Below are 23,913 nucleotides of genomic sequence, written 5' to 3'. Positions count from 1 at the left end.
TAAACCCTCCACCTACTGAAGAAATTGTGGCTGTTGGAAAACAACGCTGATTTTTTGCTTTATTTGTTCAACTGATGTTTCACGCATAGCAGGAACATTCATGAAAGCAGCCTAAAAGCTGTTTTCCAGCTCTTTAACGTGATGCTGGCCAGACCTGCTCAAAACATGATCGTGTAGTAATGCGAAGATTCTGCTGTACTTCTGCGCTAGGCTGAAGTGTTCAAGGAGAAGCAGATGCAGCAATGGTGAGAGCTGTTTGGGGCTCTTTTATGCAAGAGACCTTAAGCATTCTTTATTTTCCACAGTAAGCTGGGAACACATGACTGAGCAGGAGGAGAAACCTAACAGGTCCTGTAAAATCAGTAGACTTCCACAATTATTTTCATGCTTCGTGTTCTACTCAGGGGCAAAATGGGAGCCCGCCATGATTAAGTCTACCTGTGTTTGCCAAGGTTCAGCAACAGACTGCTCTATTTGAACTAAGGTAGGAATCATGAAAGCAGATGGAGTAGAGAGACTAAGGACTTTGGATAAAACCTAGGATTTCACTGTCTGCTAATGTTTAGTGCCAAAAGGGGTAAGGAAGCTCAGAAATGTTTTAGGAAGTCCCTGGTATCCGTGTTGTCAGAGTTCCAAGGTAAACAACACTTAACCCTTCCTGGCCAACATAACCACAATGTTGCATGGCACACATGGTCAAACCCCATTAATTTTAATTCTCCTGCACTAAGAAAACTAAGGGGAGATCATCCTAGCTTATTGCCTCAAAGGAAACGGACTTTTTCATGTGGTCGAAGAGAGAGGCTTAATAAAGCAACAAAACAAAGCACCTGTATAAAGGTAGTGTAATAGTAAAGCTGCATTTTCAAACTTAATGCTAGGAAAAATACAGGTATAACCATTTGTGTTACAGTCCAGAAGGAAATTACTGCATCAAAGAAGGCCACTTAACATGCTTTTGTGTCAACTCCTCCTTTTCCCAGATCCGACTAAAAAGAAGTAGTGTGTCTATCCTTAATGCTGGAACAGCCAACTTAAATAACCGGAGTTTCTTCTGTTGCCCATAGGGTTGGTCCACGGACCTTTTAGGTGCCACTGTAGAAACTGGATGAAAGCCACGGGGTAAGAATGTTTTTGGTAGGCAGTTTGGCTGAAGCAAGCAGAACTGATGTGCAGGTGCCCAGTTCCCAGGTCTGGCCCGAGCCAGCGGCCCGGGGAGAAGGGTGCAGAGCAAAATTGCCCTTTGGTAGCAGCTAGACTAAATCCCGGTGGAAAAATCCTGCTTCTCTTAAAATCGCGGAAGAGGGAGAGTTCCACTCCCCTGAAAACAGCTTCGGAGCCGTTGCGGGCTCCAGCTGTACGCAGGTGGCGGACGCATCCCGGCCCCATCCCGTCAGGGGGCCGCCGTGCTGCGGAGCGAGGGGCCGGGCCGGGCCGGGCGGGGCGAGGCGGGGCCGGCAGCGCGGCGCTGTGGCCGCCGCCCGCGGGGCCATGGCGGCGGGGCTGGAGGAGGCCTTCGGGGCGGCGGGGGAGTTCGGCGGCGCGCAGCGGCGCCTCACCGCCTTCCTCGTGCTGCTGCAGGTGAGCCGCCGAGGGCCGCGCCGGGCCGCGCCTCTCGCTCTTTCCCGCGGTCGTCCCCTGCCCCGGCCGCCCGGGGCTGCCTGCCCCCGGCCGAGGGATGCGGCGGGCCCTCGGAAGCCCCCGGTGCTAGCGCCGGGCCCGGCCTCCTCCTGCTTCCCCTCGCTGTGCGCCTGTGCCGCGTCCCGTCCCGACCGGTCTCTGAGCGGTGCCTGCGGCTGTGCTGCGTGGAAGGAAGTGGAGTCCAGCCGCGGGAAGCTTGTTTTTTTTTTTTTTTTTAGTCATTGGTGAAAGTGATATTTCACGGTGCTGTCTTTAAATAACGCCCACGCCCCGGTATGCAAACATTTATCTGTCGCTCCCATCTCCTTCGTAAAAGCCTTCCTCCTGTCAGCGCAGTTCTGCAATTTGGATTAAAGCACTGCTGGGGGGAAGGAAGTGGTACTGGTAGGTTACGGGTTTGTGTCTGTAGCTTGTTTCTCCAAGTACGTTCAAGGTAAGTGTCTGATAAAACAGCTTTGGAGCCATCAATCCAAGCCCACCACCCCGAGATGCTCCCTCTAAATTCAGAACTTTCCCACTGATGGTAACGTGCCAAAAATGATCACCGAGACTTAAGGATGTCAGTTCAAGTTAAAAGAAAAAAATCACACAAGTTGGAAGATGTTCACAACATGAAAGCCATAGGATGTGTAAATGTGCTTACAAGGATTTCCGTATGAGAATCTTTTTTTATTCCTGAACTTCCAAGTTTTCTCAGTGATCAGGTAAGGGTTTCAGTCTCTGCAATGGAATCTGCAATGGAAAGAACTAGCAGAAGTTCAAAAACAAATGCAAAAAATCTCCCTTACATTTCCAGTACTAATGATTTGTCACTGCAGGTTGTATTCTTTGAGTAAAGTAAGTAAAAAAAAGGTTTTTTTTTTGTTTTTTTTTTTTTTTAAGAAAAGAACCTTGGCCTTAGGGTTAAATCCTAGCTGTGAAACTACGCTGAAGTTCTTAATGCCTTCCTTTCCTATCCCTGGCTAAAAACCAGTAAGATAGAACAGCGTTGGAACAGAGAGGAGGGTGGCAAGATGACGCAGTCACTGAAGGTGCATCGGTAACTTAGGAGTGGTACCTGTTGCTTCCAGCTGCCCTGATGGATCATGTCGTGGGGATTTAAACACAGTAGACTTGGTTTGCATTGCTGAATGAAGGGAAATTGTTTGTTAATTTAATGAAAAGCTTACAGTATGCCAACAGAAAGGGTGGTTTCTCTTTGGGATTGTTCAGGGTAAGTGATTTGTATCTTGTTTTAAGGTATACGTGGCTTGTCAGTCAATGCTTATCGTGCTTGTGGGAGCCATGCCTGAGTATCGTATAGACCAAGAAGGAATTCCAGCGAGCAAAGCTGAGCTTGCCAAGCATATCCATTTCATGAGCAACTTCACATCTATCGTAACCGAGGCAAGTACTTCCGTCGCGCCTGTTTATTCTTTTCTTGGGATTTAGGCCACCAGTGCTTGAGAAAGTTGAGCAGGGCTTAGCGTAATGTTTTTCTTGTGCTATTAAAAATTACTGGAACCCACCCATCTGGATCTTCTAATTTATTCTTTTTTTTTTTTTAAAAACTGAAAGTATATTATTAAATTATTAGTTGAGTTTTCCTAGTGTAAAACCAATACACTTAGTAGGTTCGTTAAACTTTATTTCTTTTGTTTTCAGTTTTCTTCATCTTCACATGTTTTTGAAAGTCATTGCTAGTGAGACTAATCATTTAACTACTGTTTATAACTCTGGAATTTAGCATGAGCTCCTTCTAATGTCTCTTTTCCACCAAGAAAAGGTTCAATTTGTCATGTCTGTGCAATCTGTGCTATGTATTTAAGCTTTCCCCTGGAGTTGTTGAATTAGCTTCTCAGAGAAGATGCATCTTAAAGATTAAAACGAGCATGAAAGGGCAGTGTATGCACCACATGTCTGGGTATTCTCATGTACGGTGAGAGTGGGAGCTGGAACAGATTGAAGTTTGCTGAGTGGGACAGAAGCTTGACCCTTCATCCTCATGCCTTGTGAATTCCATGCAGAAGGCTGCGTTCGCTTTTTGCTAGTCCCTGGGCTATAATCATTGAGGGGAGTGCGAGTGACCTAAGCATTGCTGCCAGTGCCAGAAAAAAGATTGTGTGGGTGGCTTGGCTTCTAGCGTAAACTGTCAGAATTCTGCTGGCTGTGCTCTCGGCGCGGCTGTCAGTAACTTGCTAAGGCAGGATAGCTCTTGGCGTGGCTGGTGCCCAGTTTTTGCTTCCTTCCCATTATCACAAATGTGAGACTGTACTGTTTATCTTGGAAAAATGTAATGACTAAGAAATAAGAAGGAATGTTACAATATTGGGTCATATCCTCTGTCAGAAACAGATTTTCTTGATTAGCGTGATTTACAAAATCACCCTTCAATTTGAGACTCAGCAGGACGCACGATATGGAGTAATGCTTAATTTACAGTCAGAAAAAAAGCAAATTTAATCTAGTACTGTATTTTAAACGTAGGAGTCAGTGTGCCTATTTCCAAAAAATGTAGTGATTTTGAAGACTTACTAAAAAACAAGCAAACAAACAAAACTGTTCCCATTCATTTCCGTAACTAAGTTTTTTTATTACATTGTTAATAAATGTGTATATATATTTTCATGTCTTAGATGCTGGCCAACATTTTTCTGGATGTTAATGGTCTAGTAAGTAAATCAAACTGCCATGTGGATTTTAAAGAGCTAGAGGATGTCTGTTATGGTGATAGCAAAGTTGGCAATGTTTTTGTTGGCAAGCTGCAGTTAATTTTGACAAATATTTAACCAGTTCCTTTTATGCCAATAAAGTAGACGGATGCATTCTTTTAAAAGATATATTCTTCACAGATTATATCAGACTTGGTAAACTATGAGCATCTCCCAGTCACATACTAAGCAGCTAAAGTAACAGTTTGCGAATCAATCTTTTCTCTCGTCATCTTCTGAGAGGAAGCTGCTTTTATAAAGTTTATTTCCTATACTTTGCTGATGTTACGGAGTTTAAATCATAAATATTTTCAGTTCTTTTCTGGCTTGACAGCAGCACTGTTCTGCTCTGCAGCTCAACAAAACTTCAGAGGAGCTCTTAAGATCTGGTTCAAGAAATAATCATTATAATCAGTTTTGGCATAACTAAGATTTTGTAAATAACAGCTCAGGGTTTGTTTTTAGAAAGTACAGTTGTTTGAATTGCTTCTTGGATTGCCATCAGCTCAGTCTCCGTGCTTTATTTAACAAGTGATACTTAGGAAGGTGAGTTAAGGAAAATGTTTTACATTGATGTAGAAATCATCCTTTAATTTTGAGAAGTTGAATTTTACAACCGTATCTAGGACCTGAAAGGCTGTTTTCTGTCTCATATCAGCCTGAAACACTGCAGATGAGAACTGGGAGTTTGAAATTTGTATGCTGTGGTGTGCTAGCACAGAGGAGGAGGACTCACGCCAGCAGTGCTCTGTGTCTTGGAGAGGACGCGCTGTGATATTTTTATCCCAGATGAAATTTCCTGAGGATTTGTGCCCAGGAATATTTTATTGCTTAAGCCTCCTCAGAAAGTTAAGAAAACGTAAGTTTTGTGAGTTACATCTTTATCTGCCGTAATAGGGTGGAATCTAATACTATACCAAGAAGGTATAGTAGTAGGAAAGTAGCTGCAAGTGCTGCTGCACAGGAGTTTTACCATCCCAGAGTATCCAAAAATACTCCAAAACTCTGAAGTGTTGAAACTGGGTACATTAGACTAAAGTGAATGCTGTTAAATCTCATCCTACTCCTGCAGTCTGCCGTCTTGCAGGCTGCTGGACGGGCAGGGCGCAGGTTACCAGAGTGGTGGGACAGATACAGCCACATCTTATCTCTACGCTGCCGCTATGAGAGTCAGGATTGATGAATGAAAGCACAGGTTTCTTCATATTGCTATAATCACAAGTTTCTGAAAATTCCTAATATTCTCTGGGGATCTGTATTAATTCAAGGTTGAGGCTGTGGTATGCTGTGTAGGATTCTGGTCATATGCCTCTTCCCTGATCCCTGTCCCCCCTTTTAATCCTTTCATTTCTTAAAAAACAAACAAACAAACAAACAAAAACTAAGTGGTATTAGGATCCTTCTTCCTTTCATGAAAGGAAATACTGCAGATATCTTTTAGCAGATATCATTTAAAAAGTCAGCACAACACTGTTTTGGCTTGAATACTCATCCCCTTTCCCGATAAGTGTCCTTGCACATTACAAATAATTATTAAATATTTCTTTCTGTAAGGCTTTGCATTGAATTAGTTAAATTCTTTTCCTGGAACATGACTTGGGATATTCTGATCACATTTCTTTCCCAGCTTCATGATGTGAGCAATATTTGTAATCCCAGCAGTGCATTTCTGTTGCTGCTGATTCTCCTTGTGTGTAGTAGGGGGGCTGCACAAGCCAGCTGCGTGCCTTGCCCCACCAGGACATATTTTGCTTCCTACAATTTCCAACCCACTGTCAGCTCATGCTGTTCTTTTCTGTAGAACAGACTACTTTTGCTTATGCTACCTCAGTTTAGCTTTTGCATGAAGTAGAAAGTACATTTTATAAAGAAACCACACAAGAAAATACTAAGAGGTATCCATGAGTAGTTAATAAGTATTTCTTAAAGTTCTTATAAAGCAAATCTTCTTTAGGACATCTTTCCATAATCCTTTCCTGCTTCTCTTCAACACGTGTACAGTGCAGGGCAACAGCGTCAGGAATTACGGCTGCACAGCAGTAGCTGTCTCAGTACTAAAAGCGTGAGCATGCTTTATTCTTGTTAATGAATAATTTTTATTACTTGTTGATTGAAATAACTAAGCTTATGTAGAAATGGCTGAGCAGTTTAAAAATTGAAAAATTCCTAATTTTAACTTGTCACTTTGTCAAATGTTGGGAATGGAGGTGAAAGTAATTAAATCTACCAAGTCAAAAGCTTAGATTATGATATTTCTTGGAAAAGTAGAGGAAGATGTCTGTTAGGGAGGAAAAAGAAATACTAATGCTGGCTTGTGCAGCAAACTTGGAACAAAAATTGAATTGGATATAAAGAAAGCGATGGGAAATGGCACCAGAAGAATTTTGGTAGATGTCCTTGTTTTGGAGAAAGCCAACAACTTGCTGTTAATACTTACGACAATAAGGAAATTCTTTTATTACAATTATTATTATTATTGTTTTTGATAGTGGTATCTAATTGAACAAGAAGCCTACAAAGTGAGCCTTGCATCATCCCTATTTTTTGCTGGATTGCTTATTGGAAACATCACGTTTGGCCCTTTGTCAGATAAACTGGGCAGGAAACCAGTGTATATTTCAGGTAAGACCGTTAAAGTGTTCTCATGTGTTCTGCATGGATAACAACATTGCTGGTTTTGCCCTGCCTGTGGGCCACCCTGCCATGACACTGATATGGAGTCAATGGTCTGGTTAAGTATTTCTGCTAGAGTAAAGCAGCACTAAAATTGGTTGATATGAGTGTGCTCAGCAGCATAGTGGGCTCTGGAATATCAGTGACAGATGAAAAATAACCGATTTTTGCTATGACTTTGCTATTTGGGTGCAGTGCTGCATGCATTTCCTTGCCATTTTGCACCCCAAAAAAAAATAATCCCCTTTTTTTGGGAGAAGATGGGGGAGAATCTGAATTTCTTTAGAGTTGGTAACTTAGGCCCTGCTATTTTGTTTTCCAGCTGCACTTGCAACAGCTGGAAAGGGGTCATTTTTAAAATTACAACACTGTCTCAAGGAAACATTATCTTTGTTATTGTAGACATAAAGTGTAAGACTTGGAGATGATCGTAGTTTTCACGTAGTATGATGTCAGAAAGCCAAATGTGAGAGAGGAGTGCTGTAGACTCATTGCAGTCACTGTGCTCCCTGCCTTTCTTCTGAGATCAGGCTGCATAGCATAAGTACTAATGCTATTTTATTCTCTCTGCAGGTCTATTTTTTGATGTCCTTTTTGGGTATGTTACAGCATTAGCTCCAAATTATGGCGTATTTGCAGTTTCACGTTTCTTTGTTGGAATTGTGAATGGTGGAATGGCTCTTGTGTCTTTTGTCCTAACACAGGAATATGTAGGAAAATCATTTTGGTCATTTACAGGTGGGATTTGGGAATGTTTAATCATTATTACTGTGCCAAGTGTTGTTCTGACTATCAATACCTTACTTGCTACAAATTAAAAAATTTAAAATGTCAAGTTAGTTAGCATGTCAAATGAACATGATGCTGATTCATCGAAGATCTAATTTTTGTGCTTAAATAAGAAACATAGGATTGGGTTTGTTTGATAAATAGCAAAAGTAGGGTTTTTAAATGTGTACACTGATTCCAAAAATTTCGCTGCACTGAAAAAAAAAAAAAGGCAGATCCTGCCAGTTCTGAATGGTGCTGTACAGTACCTTGGGAAAATATTTTTCAGAGTGTTCTTTGGAATTTCTCTGCACCACAAAATGATTGTGTTTTTTACCTCTATTGGATGTGCTGAACATCCAGTATTTTTAAATGTCCTTTCTCGATGTCGCTGCCAAGACTTAAAGTAAATTTAACACTTGCGTGTTGTGCTGTTGTAAAACTCAGAGAAACCTTTTCAGCTAGCGCAGCATGGGGAAAAACTTGGTCCAAGTGCTGACTCGCTGTGACTGTGAGCGTATTTCTCTCTGTTCTCCAGTTACCTCTATATATTCTCTCTATACCTTCTGCTATTTTCTCATTTCTCCTCTGGACTCCTGGGGATGTAGGAGGCAGTTGTGGTTTGTTGATAGCTTTCCGTTTCAGTTGTGTTTTTTCAAGTACTGAGTTTTCTTCTCCCGGGTTCACTTTTTTGACTCACGTCATCTCTCTCCCGCCCCTCCTTCCCCCTTGCCCTTGTCTCTATCTCAGCTCTTCCCAGCCTTTCTCCCTGCAGGGCCAGCCTCCTGAAGGACCGACGAGACAGCCTGCTTCCTGCTGCTTGTCACTTTAGGTGCTTTATTCTAGTTCTGCTCAGCTGTTGGCAAAGAGGTGCTGCACAACTGATCAGGGGCTGAAGGAGAGGAAGCTGCTGAACGCTGCTCAGCAGTGTTAAAGAAGCTCTCCTAGGTGCTGCCTGTGAACTAGGCTGTGTGCGCGATAGCTGAGAGCTTCTGGGTTAGTACGAGACCTCCTGTGTTAGCCTGCAGAAGGTTTGTTGGTAGGCTTTTGGAATGGAAGTTGACCCTGTGTTTTTAAAGTTTTTATTTACACTTGTTCATCAGAAGCTTGCTGTAGTGTACCTCTGGTTTGCGGCTGTTTATATACTGACCTCAGTCCTTGTATTTTCATAGCTTTCTTGCAATTTCTGTTCCAGCCTGCCACCTCTATTCAAGATTATCTTAAAGACCTACATAAATCATTTGCAATGCTTCCCCTTCCTGTCTTTGGGTTTTCTCTTTGGTCTGTAGGTTTCTGTTCGTTTCTTGATCTGTACTATGCACCGCCCTTTATTTTTGAAAGGAAACCAGCCCTGCTCACCTTCCCCCACTCGCCCGGTTATACAAAGGCATTCGTCATTAGGATTGCACAATACACTTAAGCCAGCTGGTTCACAGAGTGCTACAAAGATACTGTAAAGATACTGCTATTTTATTTAGATCTATCAAGGGGTAGTGATTTAAGGTTTCTACTTAAGTTTGGTTTTCGTTTTTGTGTGTCTGTAGTCACTTTTTTGGTCTTGTATTTCCAGGTTCATTAACTAATTTGACGTTTGCGGTTGGCATTGCTGTTTATGCTTTACTGGGTTACTGTGTAAGAGAGTGGCGTCACCTGGCATTGGTATCAAATACTCCAGGAGTCATCTTCCTTCTTCTTTCGTTGTAAGTAGTTCATGTGCATTTTAATGATAAAAATTATGCATTGATTTAACGGTTATTTTTCTTATCATAGTTCAGAAGAGTGGTATAAACAAGGATGATATTTTTCTGTATGTTTTTATGAACCAAGCAGAAGAAAATCATGTACTGAAGGAGGAAGCATTTTTAAACAAAGCAGAAGGTCAGGGCTGCCCGGAAGAAAAGCTTGCATTTCTATTTGCTGTTACAGTTGTGGCAGCCAGCGTTGCAAAGAGCAGCTGTATGCCAGCTGTCTAATAAAGCTTGATTACAAATCTGCTTGGGGAAGGAAAGGCCTGCCAGAGGCCGTGAGCTGGAGCATCGGCCAGGAACACAGCCTCCTGCCAAAGATGGGTTTCGGTGCTTGAGAAGTTTTGGAAGCCCTCCTAGAGGAGGGGTTTTAGAATTACTTTTTAAGACAGGCATGTGTGCAAAGGGAAATAAGTGAGAGCACTTGGAATTGCGTTTCTACTGTGAGATGTCGTGTATCTGCATGTTTTTGAGGTCCCTTGTTTCTGTTTCTGTCACTATTGCATTTGCGTTCTCCTATTTAGAAATCCTACATAGACATTATTGTAAAAAAGGTAATGAAATATAGCAGTATTTAAAAAACTGATAGTGCTAGCATTGTGTTGTTAGGAAATATGCTTTTAAAATACCAAATGATATCCCATGTATACTTCTGATAGTTAGAGCTTCAGAAAAAATAAAAGCATTATTAGTGTAGTAGATTCTCTATTTAAACTCGTCTCAACATGACTGAGTGCTTTGACAAGCATTTCCAAAAATCTTTCTATAAAGTTAACCGTATATTATTATCAGAATATGTGGAATTTAATAGGCAGAACAGTGTAAATAAAATGTATTTTTCTGAATTTTGCATTGGTACCATTTGTTTTGTTTTGATTATTGATTTGCAAAACAGGGAGCTTGATTTTACTGCTTTCCTTGTAGGAACAAACTTGTCATCATTGATTTTCTTCCCTGTTAGTATGCTGCCAGAATCACCACGATGGCTGTATTCCCAAGGGAAAACTGCAGAAGCTGAAGATGTGATGCAATATATTGCCCTTGGTAATGGAAAAGAAAGATTAAATCTAAAATTAAAACCAAGTGCAGGAACTTCACGAAAGGATGAATCACCACCTGGTATACTAAACTTAGTAAAACACCCAGTCCTTCGGTGGCGAACCATCATACTTATGTACATCTGGTATGTAATAACAAGACACTGAGATGCTGTGAATGAGTCAGACATGAGGAAACTGTTAAGATTTCCATCATTTTCTCTTAAAAATGCTGTCCTCAAACTGATCATAAATCTGATGGTTAATGAGGGCAGACAGTAAACATCTAAACTGGTGTGTTGTAAAGCTGATGTTTCATTATTATTTCTGTTGCAGTTTCAGTATGTTATTTAGAATCTGCCTCAAAGCCTGCTAAGAAATAATCTGGTGAAAACATAATATTTACTTTCAGTGAAATGAGAAGCCAAAGCAGAAATTGAGAGGATATATATTTGAGCCAGTTTTAGGAAGCACTATATGGAATAGAGATCTGGAGTAAGAGTTGGAATAAGTGTAAGAAATGTGATGTAAGAACACGTGGTTCAGTGCAGGAAAACTGGGGGCAATATGAAATGCAGATAGCATATTAGGTGCTGTTTTTGTTTTTGCAACTTGGGGAAAAAAAAGATGTCAGAGCAGAGAAGGATCAGCTAACTAACCTAGAAAAAAACAAAGATCATAGGAAATTCCAGAAGTTATGCTGTGCATGTGTATGAGCATTTTTTTTTCCTTTCACATAGTTTACTTAAATAGGAACTATTCTCTTTGTCTTATTTCTCCTGTTGGACAAAATAAGAGTCTCTTCTTAACGCATTAACTGAAAACAGCTAATCTATAACTTGGCATAATTTGCCTTTTAAATCTTAACCTTTAAAGATTAGATATGCTTGTAATCTAACTATTATGGTTATTTTTAGGTATGTCTGCAGCTTGGTATACTATGGGCTAACTTTAAATGCTGGTGAATTAGGAGGAAATCTTTATTTAAATGTGGCTCTTTATGGTCTTGTGGAAGTTCCAGCTTTTCCACTCTGCATGTTCTTTATTGAGAAACCTTGGTAAGAAAAACTTATTTCCTAGTTTTCTGCATATATTTGTAGACAGCCTAGAAAAACATTAACGTTTTTCTTGGGATGATACTTCACTGTTCTTCTAAACCAGTTGATTCTTTATGGATTAAGTCAGCTGCAGGGGGTTCTGGAGTTGATATTGAAATGGGAATTTAATTTTCTGCCTTTTCCATTCTTTAGTTTTGTTCATAGTTTGAATTATTCAAGGCATGGGATTTTCCATGATTAATGTTATTAAAAACAACAAGTTTGGTCTTCATGGAAAAAAATATGTATAGTTCAGTTATTTAAGTATCTATAGCTTGTATGTACCTCTTACTTGATTTGTTCAGAGTGACTTTGTAGTATATCAAAGTCTACAAACTGCAACTGAAAACAGTTTTCAGCGTTGTTCATTTTTACTTAAATTGTTCAAAGAGACCTTTGAAGGGTGAGCTGTTTAGTTACCATGAAGGCATGGATGGTCGATGCCCATGTCTGTTCATACTTCGCAGTGTTTGGAGGCCATCCTTTGGTTGGGCACTTTTTTTTTCCAAAGGCTGGATAGTCAGTGTCAGGGCACAGTGCTACTTGGGGTTTCACCTAACCTTCAGTTTGAGTGTTTTTGTAATGGTGTCTTGGTCTCATTGAGATCAGTAGAAAAATGACTTTCTTCATCAAGGTGAGGATATTACATTTACAATTTGTTTGGCAGTAAAAGAAGCTGTAGGCTCTGCCAAGCAAAAAATAAATAAAAAAAACCACCAACCTTCACCCGAAACCCAGAAAACTTAAGGACATGCATTTAAACCACAAACAGCACAAATCTTTTCCTACATGTTAATTTCTTTGTATTTTGAAATTTTTAATTTACCTGGCAAGCTTTTATTTTTTTGATTCTTGAAGTAAGGAATATGTAGTTTTATTCACTTAATGGAAAAAAGGTGGTAAGCCAGCTGCTCTGTTTTTGTTCAGCTGTAGTGAACAGTTCCTTCAGGTACAGCTGTCTTGTTGCAAAAATATTTAGAAGATTTTAAAAATAAATATTTAGTTGCTTATAGATTAACTGCAGTTCTTCTAATTAGGGATAGTAGTTAGAAGCAGCTGTGAGAATTAATGAAATAACAAGCATAAATAGTTCTTGTACATGCCTGCAAACTGATGCTAAGGATGTATTTATAGACCTGTGCAGGTAATTATGAAATATTTAAGTATGACAGATGTAGTGATGGGTTGGTGTCTTTCTATCCTGTCTACTTCCTTTTTATTTTAAAACACTAGGTAGTAGAAACAACCTTTACTTATTTTTGCATGTATACTGTTAAATGAAGAAGCATATGAAGTAGTTTTACTGTGTTGTAGCTGCATATATTCATGTCAACTTGTAAAAATACAGATTAAGAAACTTAAGAAGTACTTTTTGAATTATTATTATGTTTGTGTGTATGCACTGTGATACCTTTTAGTGGCAAAAACAAAGTCTGTGAATTCTTGTTGCTGAAGTAGATGGGTTCTTCTTAAGAAAAAAAATCTAGAAGTAGGAAAGCATTTATGGGAGGCCTTTGGTACACAGAGCTGGGGAAACAGTGTAGGATTTTAAGCAGTTAATATGGTACCATAGGTATGTAACTTACTCATGTTGCTATATGTTTCAGCTGGTGTTTTGCAGAGGGATTCAAAATATATTGAAGGACTTTGTTTCCGTCTTTATCTTGGTGCTCTTTTCCTTCTAGGTCTGGAAGACGTAAAACTATGATGTGCTTTCTGATATTTGCAGGAATTGCCTGTATGTTTACCATGTTTTTACCAAAAAACTCTGGTAAGTATGTAGTGCTGCCAAAGTAGGTATTTGTTACATTGTTTTGTCAGCTTTTATTTGAATAATGAGTATTTCCTGACTCTCCAGTCCAAGGCTGGTCAGGTAGCCAGGGTCCTGTCTGTATTGCTTTTAACCTCTTGTAGACATAATTAGCCCTTACTAGGACCTGTTAATTGACTAAGTTTGTCTGACTCCAAGCTCTTTGCTCTCAGAAGGTCAGAACAACCTATCATGTTCAGTTTCAAATACTGACACTGCATTCATTCATTCTTGTTAATCAATTTACCTTAAAATGTTGCTTTTAATAACAAGACTGCAGGGCTATAATTTAGTTAGATCTTGATGGTATGAGACACCAAGGTTAATTTTACATTTGTTTTAGTGGCATGCAGTGTTTTTAGAAATATGAACTGAGACTTTCCTGAATTAAAAGCTTAACTCATTACTTAAAAAGAAAACAAAAACAAAACCCACTAAAGCTTAAAAAAAAAACACACTTATTTTGTATTTGGAACTTAGAAATGGAGGTTGGAATTGCAGTATGGAAGCCATGGGATGGCAAGAAGCTTGCTGTCTTTCTCAGCTTTGTACTCTGTACTGCTGCAATGTGCAGTTTGAGGACAACTCGTGGTAACAGGGTATCGTCAAGCATTTCTGATCTCAAAAGATGTCTTTTTTCTGTCATCATCAGTGACCTTCACGGATGTTTTTTTTCTTTTCACGTTTCTTTCCATTTCGAGTGCGTTTGTTCTGTACTAGCATGTACCTTAACCACTGAAAATGTAGGTCTAAATGACTCTAACAGAAATGGCCACTCAGATTCTGTTTTTCATAATATTGCCTCAGTAGAAATGTTTTAACTTTACGAGTCTGTTAACATCATAGAGCACCAGTGATGTGATTACAAAGTAGCTTTCTAAAGTTGTGTTTATCTTTAACAGATATAAATGCCGTCTGGCATCCATTTCAAATTAACTGCAGAAAAGTGTAAGAAAAAAAAAAAAACAGAAAAAAAATCTCATAATCCTATTTGCTGTGCTTGCGTTAATTCAAATCCTCAGACGTTTTGTTGTTCCTTTTATTGAGACCATCTCTTCCCTGTTTGCACTTCTCATTATATATTAAAATAAAAAAGGCACGAAAGAAAAGCAGTAGTGACTAATCCAGGATAAGGTAGTAATTGATAAAGAACTGCTAAATTCCAGGGAATCATCTTTTTTTTTTTTTTTTTTTTAATCAAGTTGACTTTAATCCCTTTAAAAGTTCTTATTTTCCTTTGTGGTAAGAGTAATACTGGTTCTTGGCCCAGAATGATCTGTATCTCTCAAGCAGAAAGAAATTCAGCTCTGAGCATGATGAAGATGAGTCACTTCCGTGGATGCAGTGAGTGTTCAGTGATATGAATATCGGATTGGGAGCTGCTGAGGGAGAGTGACAGTGGAGGGGGAATTGAGCTGTAGTATTATTTTCTTTCAAAAGCTGCTGTAAAGCAGGAAGACTTCCGTTTTGTGTCCGCTTTATACTGTAGTAGACAAAGCACACTCCTAGCCCGGGGCTAACTCACTTAGAATTTACCTGGCTGTACTGAACACAACCATAACCTTTGGTGACTTTCGTTGATATGCTTTTGACTGAAGAAAGAAAACTTCCAGTTCTTTAACTCAGTTGTTTGTTTTTTTTTGTTGATGTTGGGTACTTTCTTTTGTGCTGAGAACTACCCTTTCCTTGTGGATACTCTTTCTGAAGTAAAGACTCCTTTAGTCCTAAAGTGCTGTTTAACTGAACTTTTTCTGGTAAAGATGACATCCAGAGGGAGAATCTACATTATGGCACTGCAAATGAGACTTAGTGACATCGATGGCATCAAACGCTAATCACTAACTCCTGTTCTAGAAACTCTTAAACATCAGCACTGTTTGTTACCATTTTACCTCACTTTGCTGCCCTAAATTCTATAGATCAATTAATGGAAAATAAGTGTTTAGAAATAAACTCAAATGCTTGAATTTAGTCAGAACTTGCAACTTTGACCAAAGTTTGAAAAAGTCGCACCAACTGCAGTATTTCAGACAAAACTGCGTACATATTGTTACTACCGGACATTCAAGTGAGAGGATATTATACAAAATATAATAGAAATGTTAAAGAAGGTGCACTGATATGCTTGGCTGGATCTAGCAAATGACCTATAAATAACTGGTTGCCGGAATCCCCATAGGAGAAAAGCACATTCCTGCTTAATGGTGTTATATATGTAGAGAAAATAATGGAGTGTTGTGTAAGAGTTGCTAAATATATTTTTGCAATGAGGAAGATGCAACAAATGTCTGAGCATACTTACAAAGGACGCTGACGTGCAGTGAATTTACAGCGTGCTTCTAATCCTGCATTAATTTCCCATGCAGACAGCCTTCAGCCTCCCCTGGGGGAGTGAATGTGGAGAAGAAAGTGCACTTTAAATTCACTCCTGAGCTTCTGGGTGCTAATTTCTCTGTCTAGACAGACTCTTTTTTTCTGTTTTGATAGTAAGACCAGAACTTCCTAAGTGCACTAATGCTATATTTCTAATATGTGTATGGATATACAGCGTTTAACTTAAGTCTCCCTGGGAGAGAAGCAGTATGTTTTAAAACACAGTTGAGAATTACAGATCTCTTCTTCATTGCTTCATGTTTGGTTGATGAAAGAAAAGGTATGTCCCAGCTTTCTGATGGCAGCCCGCAAGGCTTTGAAGAGCAGCTTCACAGCTTTGCATCTGGCAACTGTATGTAATATTTGAGTTCTTACTGAGCAAAAGGAGAGCTTGGGTGAAAAAATATTATATCTATTGTGCATGAATTATGGAAATAACTGCAAAAATGCATCAAAGAAATTAAATCAAGCTTCTGGATTTCAGTTTACATACAAATGAATTTCTGCTGCAGTTGAAATAAAATTTGATTTGATCAGATGACTGGAATTGAAAATATTTAAGGGAAAGATTGCAAGGAAAAACAATAGAGAAGCAATGCGACTTTAACATTACTTAGCATCATTTGATCCAAAATGAAACATATGCTGAACTCAGTGCTGAGGAAGAGAATCTGAAATACACCTAATCAGAGCACTCATCCTTTTTCAAGTTTAACAATAAAAAAAAAATTCTCTACTTATTAAAATAGATAGTACAAACATAATCATATCCAAAGTCAGAGTAACTGAAATCAGGTTTCTTCAGAACTTTGAAAGATCCACTCTGGTTTTGTCAACTAAAGGTTGTCTACAAGTAAACGAGGCTGCGTTAGCATTCCTTCTTTAGAATTACAGGGCTGCTGCTTCTTAAGTTCCAACAGGATGTCCCTGGGGAGCAGATAAGCTTTTGAGGTGAATCAAGTTATAATGGTTTTAATTTAATATATTAGTCAACGAGCTTTTATTGTCTGCTTGTGCTTGTCAAAAGATGCAATTATGTGGTAAGATTTTTCTGTCTGCGGAGCTGGAGGCCTTTCCTTCTACCGCTATGATAGTTTTAGAATCCACCCACCCCTTAAAAAATAAATAAGTGGTGCTTGTCTTGTCCCTAAATATACCTTTACGTACTTGTTCTGCTGCTAGCTTTTAGGCTAGTTGGGAAGAAATGAGATATGGTTATTTGTGTGTGTGGTTGAAAAAAACACATAGATGAAACATTGTTTTTACATGAAAGTCTCTTAAAAAGGACCAGATGCTTTCAACATTGTGTAAAAAGAGTAAGAAAACAGACTATTTATATATTATTTCTATAAGATATCGTTTTATATATGAGTATACTTTTTATATAAAATAGTTATGTATACATATTATATATAATTATCTATGTAGTTATATGTATATGCTTAGAACTTATTTTCTTTTTCTTGAAAGGTTTACTCCTCAGTCCCACTTTGTTAGCCTTGTGTGGAAAAATGATGGTCAGTGCTGCTTTCAACATTGTATATATTTATACATCTGAACTCTACCCAACAGTGCTGAGGTAACTGAACAGAGCTTGTAGGTAAATTCAAATCCTTTCCATGCGCAGTGATCCTGATTGCTGGTGTGATTATTTTTACCTGAAATATCAATATGAGTTCGTTCTTTAATTGAGACAGTTTGTCTCAGCTTGAAAGGGCTTCTCCTCGTACTTACATGTTTTGCGGCAGTGTGCTTTCTGGAGCGGTTTCTGGCAATTTCCACCAGGGCTGAATCAGAATTTAAAAAAAAAAAAAAAAAAAAAGGAAAAAGCAGCCTTCATGCTCTGCAATGCTAGGTGCCATGTTTCTCATTTATGCTACTGATTTGGGAAGTAAAATTATAGGTTGCAGAACTGAACATGATGTGATGGAAGTGTATGCTAACTTAATTATAAATATAGAATGTGCAGTAAGGACTGTTTACAGTGCTTCTGTGTACTTAAATTTCCAACATAATTATGTTTGTTTGCCTCTTGAAAAACAAGTGCTTTTATATATTTCTTAATTAGGTATTCATAATGTAACTCATTTAATACTTTCTGCATGGCAATGATTTGCTTTATAACATTTAATTCATGAACAAGTGGGCTAAAACCTTACTTTATTTTTCATGTTCCTAACAAACTCTGTAAGGCTGAGCTCTCTCCTTTTGTCCCAAGATAAACCTGAGACAGGAAAATAAATGCCTCCTAGTCCTTTTATCCTCGGCTGCCATCTCAGCTCCATGTGGTTTTCTGAATGATACTCCAAGTACATGTTCAGAGTTTGAGCCATATTGCACTAGTTGCTCAAAAATAGCACGTTTCAAAAGTTGAGCATTCCTTTCAGAGAGCAGGAAAATGAAATGCTGAGTGGAGTAGGAAGGTGTCCTGGCTGGTAGATGCATCCTCTAGCATCTAAGACGTATTTTTAAGGATGGTGACACCCATCACTTGATTCCAGGAAACTAGGGCCTTTGTGGGGAGAGGGGCAGGGAGAGTGGGAGACTGCTTGGATTGGCTTTTTGTTTCTTTTGAAGTTCACCATTTCCCATATGTTACAGGGGCATAAACTAGACTGTGAATGCAGTTTTTGCAATAAAACTTGTGAGGATGGAGGTGGATTGGCTGTTGCTAGCTGCTCAGCTTGTCATCCTTGGCAAAGGTTTAGGTTTAATACGCAAGTCACAAGCATGCTGACTGAAACTGGATTTGGAGGTTTGCTTACATTCTCTCAATCCAAACTTCTGTGTCCTTCTAAGGTCTCTTTCTTGATTTTTTTTCTTTTAAATTATCATTTTAGAATTATTTTTATTATTTTATTATTATTTTTATTTATTTTTATTGTTTTTGTTTACCGTCCCCTCTGCTTTTCTGGAGTTAAGAATTGAGAATCAAAACTGATTTTAATTTCTCAGCTTTTCTTTGTTTCACTGTGTTCTTGTAATTTATGTTAATGCCTTCTTAAGTTCCATTGGTGTTCAGGGCCAAGTATTGTACGTGTCTAACTCATACCTAGCTGGAGTTGCAGTGGTGTCTCAGCATCTTTGAAACTAGATGTTAGTGATTAGGACGTTGATTTTTTTGTTTGTTTGGTTTGGCTTTGTTAGTCTGTGGAATTGCTGCTTCATTTGAGAATCTGCACTAATATTGTGGTATAAAAGTAACTGCGTGTCAAAGATATGGAATGCTAGTAGAGAAAATGCAAGAGTAAGTTCAGAAAATCACCAGCTTCGAGACAGATTGTGCTTAATAATATGGAAAACTATTACGTTAGACAATATGAAAATTCCCCACATGTGGCATATTATACATTTAAAAATGTGTTTGTTATCTCTCTGGTATTTTAATTAACTACAAATATTAGAGTTAATGCAAGAACAGTGATGGGAAAGTGGTTAATTTTAAGGTAAAACATCAGCACCATCTGGTGGTCTTTGTAAAGCTTTGTAGTGATCCTGGCATTCCTCCAGCACGGAGCCTTGCCATGCCATGTGATGAGACATGTCCCATTTCTAAGGTAGAAGAGAGGAGGTGGAATAAATTGTTTTTTTTGGTTTTGTTTTATCCAATTGGATATTCTGCGGAGAAGTTAAATGTCTTCAGTAGTACAGCTCCTTACTTAAACCTTCTGATTACTCTAAGCATGAAGACCGTGCTAGGCATATTTTTTTCCTGATAGTTGGTACATGGAGGAATGAGAAGTGCATCTCATGCTAGAAATGAAGTGCTGCAAACTGAAGTGTGTACACGTTTGGGGCTTTTTTCCTCCCTTCTTAATGTGTCTTTAGAATACCTGTTGGGGAACAGAAAGTTAAAAATAGAAAGCATCACTTCTGTTGTGTTTTTGAACCAAAAGGAAGGTTATCTTGCAGTGTTTGGAAATAGAATGAAATCATAGCTCTAGTAATACAGACGTAAATCACAGGTTGTTGTTTTTTTTTTTTTTTTTTTTTTTGAGAAAATGGTTGCAAAGTTATGCTATCCTTGTACATAATGTGTACAATCAGAGTGGGGGCACTGAACTGCCTAGGATGTCATCAGAAAGCATATATGCTTATTTTCACAGCAGGGGAAAAACATGTTTTTTATTTTTCTGTCAGTGGTTCCCCTTCTGGTCTCTGGCTTTCTCCGCAAGGAGCGTTCTGGTGAACAATCCTTGGTAAGCACAGTGCAATGTGAGAGCAGGCGGTGTGAGCAGCAGACAGGCTTTTGCATCTGCACGGGGCTGTTTGCTGTGCAGGCAGCGCTGGCTGAGCAGCGCAGCTAGAGTGCTGCGTGGCAGATGGAATTAGCCAGGCAGCTGCAGCAGGACTAATTGGCTTGAGCAAAGCCCCGGGCTGATGTGATTACGCTGGCTGTAGAGCTATTTTGGCTGGCATTAGTTTAGCACTGTGCTCCGTGGTGTGGTGGGAGTGAAGGCGGGAGTCAGGTTTAGTAGGTCTGCCAGCGAGCAGGGGAAAAGCAAGGCACCGAGGTGAGATCAGCGGTGGGTGGGCAGCTGCCAGCAGCTCAGCACCTCCTGAATGCTTCCAACAGCTCTTGAGCAGGATGCATCTTTCCTCTGGGTTGCCATAACATTGTTCTGCATAGTCCAAACTATGCTGGGTTCTGAATTAATTATGTCCCAACGTCTTTTAACAACTGTTTTCCTTTTGCATTGGAATTCAAACAAAATATTTTGCTTCTATGATCACCTTTTGCCATGCTTCCTCTCAGTAGGAAAAAAAGCTGGCATATCTCTGGATGTTGACAGACTTAGGGTTTGTGGGAAGGATGCTCCTAAATGAATGGTTTGGATTATTGACTGGAGTCTCTCATCTGTTAGGGATTTTGACAGAGGGGAGGAGATAGGACTTGTCTTTTGGGGTTTGGATCAATGTTGCTTCAAAGTGAGGAAGTGTGGGTTGCTATTTTCCTTTTCCCAAGAGGATGTGATGAGAGAATAGGTTGCTTTTCTATTTATTTTTACACTCAAGTCACTAGCTTTTCCTCAGCTCCTTCCATCATCTGTTTCCCTTAACCTGTGCAAAGGGCCATTAGGAAGGGTGGTGGATGTGGGTGGTTTTGGTGCTCTGGTGACCCGTGTCACCTCTCTGCTTGTCGTCTTTTATCCTGTCGCTTTCTTCCTGTGTTCAGAGAAGGAAAAGGAAATGGGCTGAGGGGGACAAGCTCAATGCAGTCGTGTGAGAGGAAGAAACTGGGAGATGTGGGAAGGAGAACAGCTGCTGTGAGCCAGTTCTTGCTGTCCAGCGCATGAGCGCTGCCAGCGTCAGTCTCTGAAGTAAGATTTTTAGGGGTGATACAAACATGGAAGATTTTTGCATTTGATCAGCAAATGAAAGGCTTTGGGGCTTTTTGACCATTTCTTAAAGAGGGTCCTGCTGTTCTAAGCCATGCTTTGATTATCGTTTAGTCTAGATGAGATTGTTTCAAACCTGTCTGAAAATGGAAGGTTGCACAGAATTCAGCAGTTTATAGTGACGCATCCGGCCAAACGTTTTCAAGCTTCACGGTAGCATATACTTGTTTTCTGTTAGGAGGTGAGCACTGACTTTTCATTTGTGTAACCTAAGGCAACAGAAGAGATCGGAGATGCCATTTGGGTGGTTCTGTCTGCAGGTCCTGCCAAATTGTGAAATTGTTCCCCATCCAGCACAGGGATGTCCAATTATATTGCCCTGTATGGTAGGCTGGAAAACCTAGCTCTGTTCCAGCTGTTGTGAGGAGTGCTTTTTGTTATGGTTTTGAAAGGGTGTGATTGACCTTTTAGCAGTTGTAGAAGATCTTGGAGTAACTGCTGGAGGGCTTAAAAAACTTCCTTCTTTTTAATTTTAATACAGTCTATTGATAACAAACTAAACAAAACACAAGTCATTTCTGACAGTGCTACCACACGTTGCAGTTCTGTATTCTGAAGCTACGTATGTTTCATCCTTTGTTTGAAACAGAAATGCTGGCTTGGGTGTCTGTTCCATGTCTTGCAGATTTGGAGGCATTCTGGCTCCATTTGTGCCTTCTATGGTAAGACTGATTTTAATTTTTATATAACAGATGTGTTAGGTTCTCTCAAAAGCATGTTGCTCATTTTGGTACCACATACATCTATATTACTTGAAAAAATATTTTCAAGAAAAAAATAAATCAGCTTCTAGAAATGATGAACAAGATGTTTGAAAGTACCTAGTGTATTACCCTTTTTGGAAAGAATCTAGTTACTCTGTGTTGTCTTAATATTTCATCTGTTAGTGAACTGATTATCATGTAATGCTTTCTGTACTGCTAAGACCCACTCTCTAGCTGAGTGCTTTTAGCGTGTAAACAATTAAAGTTCCCATGAAGCTATTTCTGAGAAATGACATTTATTGGGTTTCTTTGTTCTATTAGTACACGGATAATTGCACACATGGAAGAGTTTTAGCTTTTCAGTGTTGACTGCAGTTCACATGGATCATGTATTTTAAGAGCAGGAAATTGCAATGTTTTTCTGTTATGGATTTTTAATTTCAGAAATCTCTCAGCCCTTCTGTACCATTGGTGGTGTTTGGAATCAGTGGGCTGTCAGCAGGATTCCTGACTCTCCTTCTGCCAGAAACACTGAATAAGCCAATTGCAGAGAGCATTGAAGATCTTCAGAGTCCCAAATACAGAGTGCTTATAAATGAAAAGGCAGAGTATTTTTTTTTCTGTTGTTTTCCATTTTTCTCCCTTTATCTTACGTAAACCATGATTTAGCACATGTTGCTTAGGTTGTGCCTGAATGGACTTGCACATGAACGTTTAAAAGCCATCTTTCTCTCACATTAAGTGGAGATGAAATTTATTCTTTTTGCTTGGCTTTTAAAGATGAAAAGGCTAGACACCTTCACATATATGTATTAAATTTTATGTAAATCAATACTATTCTGTTTGCTTAAAGAAAATCAATCTTAAGGCAATCTAAGATAATCAGGGACATCACATTCAATAACATGCCTGTACTCATAGTAAAACAACTAGATGTATTTTATTACTGGATTGCGCCTTTTTCTCTGTCATGATTTGTAATGGAATATAATCTAGAATTAATGTGTATTTGAGGAAATGTTTAATCCATTATTAGTCCCCTTGGTTAGAGCCATTTAAAGCATTTTCCCATTGTAGATAGGCATTAAATAACCTTTTGAAATGGGAAATTAAAGTTTTGTTTCAACAGGCAACAACCATAGAATAGAAAATGGGAGGTATATCTACTAAGTTGGGGAACAGCTTCATAGAGGAATTATTTTTTTTTTTAAAGAATAAAAAGTTAAAAGAATTTCCTGTAACAAAGAAATCATTAACTTAGAACAAAGGAGGCTTAGTATAGATAAAAAAGAACACATGCTTTCCTTGTGGTTTTTCTTTGTGCCAGTTTGTTAATTATCTGGTTGTTATTATATTTAATCAGTTCAGTCATATTACCCACAATTTATGCTTACTGTATCCTAATCCATGTCAGTACTGCATACAGTTGAAATGGGGGAAAAAACTCATTTCTGTGCTTTTTGAATGTCATTTCACTACTTAATTTAAAAAAAAATAATGGATTCTGTTTTTCACATTTAATAGCCTACAAAATTGGACAACAAAAATAAGACGTAATCTGTTTTTCAATAATTATTTTTCCTGTCTTGACAGGCAAACCAGCTGGAAGAAAGCACTTAAGTTTCAGAATGTCTCTCTGTGCTGAAAAAATGAAGCCTCCGTTGAGAAGGTGCTGTAACAGCTGAAGGGCAGAGTCTTGCTGTATATATCGGAGTTGAAAATTTGGAGAACTTTATTGTATAATGCTGCTTATAGCATGCTGAACAGTTTTATGTGAAGGCAAGTTGAGAAGATGGAAAAAGTTGATCAAAGCTTGTGAGGAAAGAAGTGACAAATCAGTGCTTTAATGTAATGACTTAACAAAACCATACTTTGGATGTTTGGACTTCTCTATGGCTTCTTAAAATGAAGAATTCAAATAATTTATGTTACAAAATATAACTGTTAGCTTCAGATAATAAAATGTTGCAACTGAA

At 38.9% G+C, this 23,913-nt stretch overlaps 1 protein-coding gene across 6 annotated transcripts; it reads left to right on the top strand.

Moving 5' to 3' along the window:
- The first annotated feature begins 376 nt into the window (after nucleotides 1–376).
- LOC118252099 (solute carrier family 22 member 15-like) lies at nucleotides 377–23,913 on the top strand. Of its 6 annotated transcripts, none has more exons than XM_050711980.1 (13): nucleotides 399–1,581; nucleotides 2,881–3,027; nucleotides 6,821–6,953; nucleotides 7,578–7,742; nucleotides 9,343–9,472; nucleotides 10,479–10,700; nucleotides 11,472–11,612; nucleotides 13,337–13,422; nucleotides 14,686–14,805; nucleotides 17,305–17,413; nucleotides 21,823–21,895; nucleotides 22,382–22,540; nucleotides 23,531–23,913. In XM_050711980.1, the coding sequence occupies exons 1-13, from the start codon at nucleotides 1,492–1,494 to the stop codon at nucleotides 23,555–23,557; spliced, it is 1,602 nt and encodes a 533-aa protein (XP_050567937.1). In that variant the 5' UTR covers nucleotides 399–1,491; the 3' UTR covers nucleotides 23,558–23,913. The 6 variants fall into 6 exon arrangements, with proteins under 6 accessions (XP_050567938.1, XP_035411214.1, XP_050567937.1 ...); XM_035555049.2 differs by having other exon boundaries at nucleotides 1,435–1,581; nucleotides 14,755–14,805; XM_035554965.2 differs by having other exon boundaries at nucleotides 1,435–1,581; nucleotides 14,752–14,805.

Source organism: Cygnus atratus, chromosome 7, assembly GCF_013377495.2.
Source record: "Cygnus atratus isolate AKBS03 ecotype Queensland, Australia chromosome 7, CAtr_DNAZoo_HiC_assembly, whole genome shotgun sequence".
Lineage (NCBI taxonomy): Eukaryota > Metazoa > Chordata > Aves > Anseriformes > Anatidae > Cygnus > Cygnus atratus.
Note: the sequence above shows the minus strand (reverse complement) of the source record. Positions and strands in the feature narration are given on the sequence as shown.